The sequence below is a fragment of the Sinocyclocheilus rhinocerous genome, unplaced genomic scaffold (genome assembly GCF_001515625.1).
Source record: "Sinocyclocheilus rhinocerous isolate Xijiao unplaced genomic scaffold, SAMN03320098_v1.1 C36939977, whole genome shotgun sequence".
NCBI classification, from domain to species: Eukaryota; Metazoa; Chordata; class Actinopteri; order Cypriniformes; family Cyprinidae; genus Sinocyclocheilus; species Sinocyclocheilus rhinocerous.
The window spans coordinates 1-2,587 of NW_015786946.1; the positions used below are offsets into that span (position 1 = coordinate 1).

Genomic DNA, 2,587 nt, shown 5'->3' on the forward strand with positions numbered 1-2,587 from the left:
GCGATGCCAGAATACTACAGTTTCAGTAACACCAGCTTAGACCATACCGCATGGAGCGATGGCACGCAGAGTACGGAGGCAGGCTACAATGATTCAGTCATGGCCACCAAAGGCAGTTCAGAAATATCAGATGAACCATCAAATGCCACCATGGCCACTGCTGCAAACTCTACTGATTGTTTCTCTTGCCTTAGCAATTCTTTCGAGCTGGATAATGAGTCAGGAGACTGTCAAGAAGACCTGAGAAAGAAGCATGACTCAATATATGAGCAACAGATTGAGGAGATCAATGTGGGAACTCCACTGAAATCCAAATGTGGTGCTTCAGATTTTGTGGACCAAATAATAGATGCCTGTGGTGATTTCAGAGCTTGTTTCACATCTACATGTGCGACAGAGGTTGATCAGATTTTCCAAATGAAAAATGTTGCCACTGACATGGACTTGCTAGCTGTCAGCCATGAAAAAGATACACAGACTGTGCAAATAACCACATCTGAAAAGAACACCATTACTGAAGTCTGCATGTCTGATTTAGATGTCCTCGCTGAGGTATCATATTTATTTCCTAAATGGGATTGTTGGAGTAGTATTTATTTATTTTTTTTAAATGAGCTGTGTGTAACTTACTGGGATACTTTACTCCTAGGAATTCATAAAGCTAAAAGAGACAACAAATGAGCGGAAACAACTGAAGAGCAGAAAGGCAAGGTAATGTGCTTAAAGTGTGTACCAAAAATGAAAATTGGCATTTACTCACTCTCATGTCGTTCCAAACCCATAAGACTTTCGTTCATCTTCTAAACACAAACCAAGATTGAAAGTGCATTCCACCAAAACTTTGACACTTCAAAAAATGTATAAAGAAATTGTAACCAACGTAATCAATATAAATTGAGCAGTTTAAACCAATTCTGACAAGATGCAATCACTTTATATGATGAACAGATTTAATTTAGGCTTTTTATCGCTCTGATCGCTCACATACTGCACTTGGATCACTCATTAAATATCATAACAGTTGAGCTTCCGTTTCATGCTTGACACATAAAAACAAAACTCATTGGTTGTCGCACATCAAGCAAGCACATCTGATTTTCCATTTCCATCGTTTTTGATGTGCTTTATGTATGTGTGTTGATTGGTGTTTAATTGTTTTGATTTTACTTTATTTTTTTTTACAAAAGTAGCAATTAATATTTCTCAGTGTCATTTTTCAAGTGTAAAATGTGCAAACTAATGTGGATAATGTTACTTTTTTTTACATTAATTAGAGGTTATAGAGCTTGCTTATAGGATTTCCTTTTGTACATAAGGTACAGGAAATGAATAAATTAGGACAATTATAATTTTAACTGTAAAAATATCTTCAGTAAAATATTAAACATCCATAGGATTTCACTTTCTGAGACATCGAGTGCCCCTTGAGTAAGACTAATTTGTATTACAGTTATTAGCTTTGTGAAACCATACTTCAGTCTTCATCAGTTCTCTGCATCAAATAATTTGTTGTGGTTTCACTGTAGCAATGTGTTTTAAAATATCTAGAAGGATCATGTCAAGTTTCATGTTATGTTCTTCTCAGCGCTAGTCCTGGTGGTGAGCACTGCAGGAGAGTTTGTGAGTGTGACTGTGTCCAACAGCTGAGAAGAGCAGAAATGCGTCTTCTCGCTCTTCAGTTTGTCATGTGTCAGCAGCAGTGCTGGAGACACTACTTCACCTCCCCACTGGGTGAAAATGCTCTTTGGGGGTAAGAGATGGCTCACAGAAAAACGTGTATTATGACAATTCAATTCTTTTCTATTAAGGTATTCTGTCCTAACCTTTGAGGTCAGCTATTTTCGTATGTTCCTTAGGACTGAGGGCCTGCCAGACAGCATAGCAGAAACACTGAAAACACTACAGAAAGATTACCATGAGATGAGGAAACAGATTCTAGCAGGCACTCCTCTGGATAACCTCAAGCCCCTGTCAGTAGACTCTGAAAAGATAACTACAAGGGCAAACTACAGCCCAGCACTGGTATGACAAAATTTAGAATTGTTCAAAATGTAGAAATGTATCATATCTGATATATATATGTAGTAGGTAATGAAGTGTTATTTCAGGTGCTTGAGGCCCATTTTGACTCATTTGACCTTCCAGGAAGGTAGGTGGCCACGATATTTCAAATAAATATCCTTGAAAGTAACCTTTCCACAGAAGTCGTAAATCTTGCTTTCCCTGATATGAGTTATTGTTTGAGATGTCAAAGAAAGCATAATTCCACTGGGACGCTTGAACATTGTGCTGCCACATTGCACTTTACAGCCAGGACACTAGAGGGTGACAGTATGTAGACTGTGTTAGTGGTTCAGTCAATACTTTTCTTTATTTACAAATCAAAACCTCCTGGAAATGTCTAATAATAACAGTAATGACATTTATAATAAAACATTTCATTAATTTCAAGAAGTGCTGTTCTTTTGAACTTTATCTTCAAAAAATGCTGAAAAAATTGTTTGCACACAAATATTTAGTAGAACAACTTTTTTCAACATTGATAAGAAATGTTTGTTGAGCACCAAATCAGCATATTAGAATGATT

The 2,587-nt window shown here is 36.9% G+C and overlaps 1 protein-coding gene across 1 annotated transcript; it reads left to right on the top strand.

Annotated features, from left to right (window-relative positions):
• Positions 1-99: 99 nt before the first annotated feature.
• LOC107736749 (RNA-binding protein 44-like) lies at positions 100-2,149 on the top strand (the record flags this gene model as incomplete). The annotated part of the gene is made up of 5 exons (XM_016548108.1): positions 100-552; positions 650-711; positions 1,586-1,750; positions 1,857-2,022; positions 2,109-2,149. Coding segments are annotated over exons 1-5 (887 nt in total), but the record flags the coding sequence as incomplete, so codon positions are not given.
• Positions 2,150-2,587: the final 438 nt, after the last annotated feature.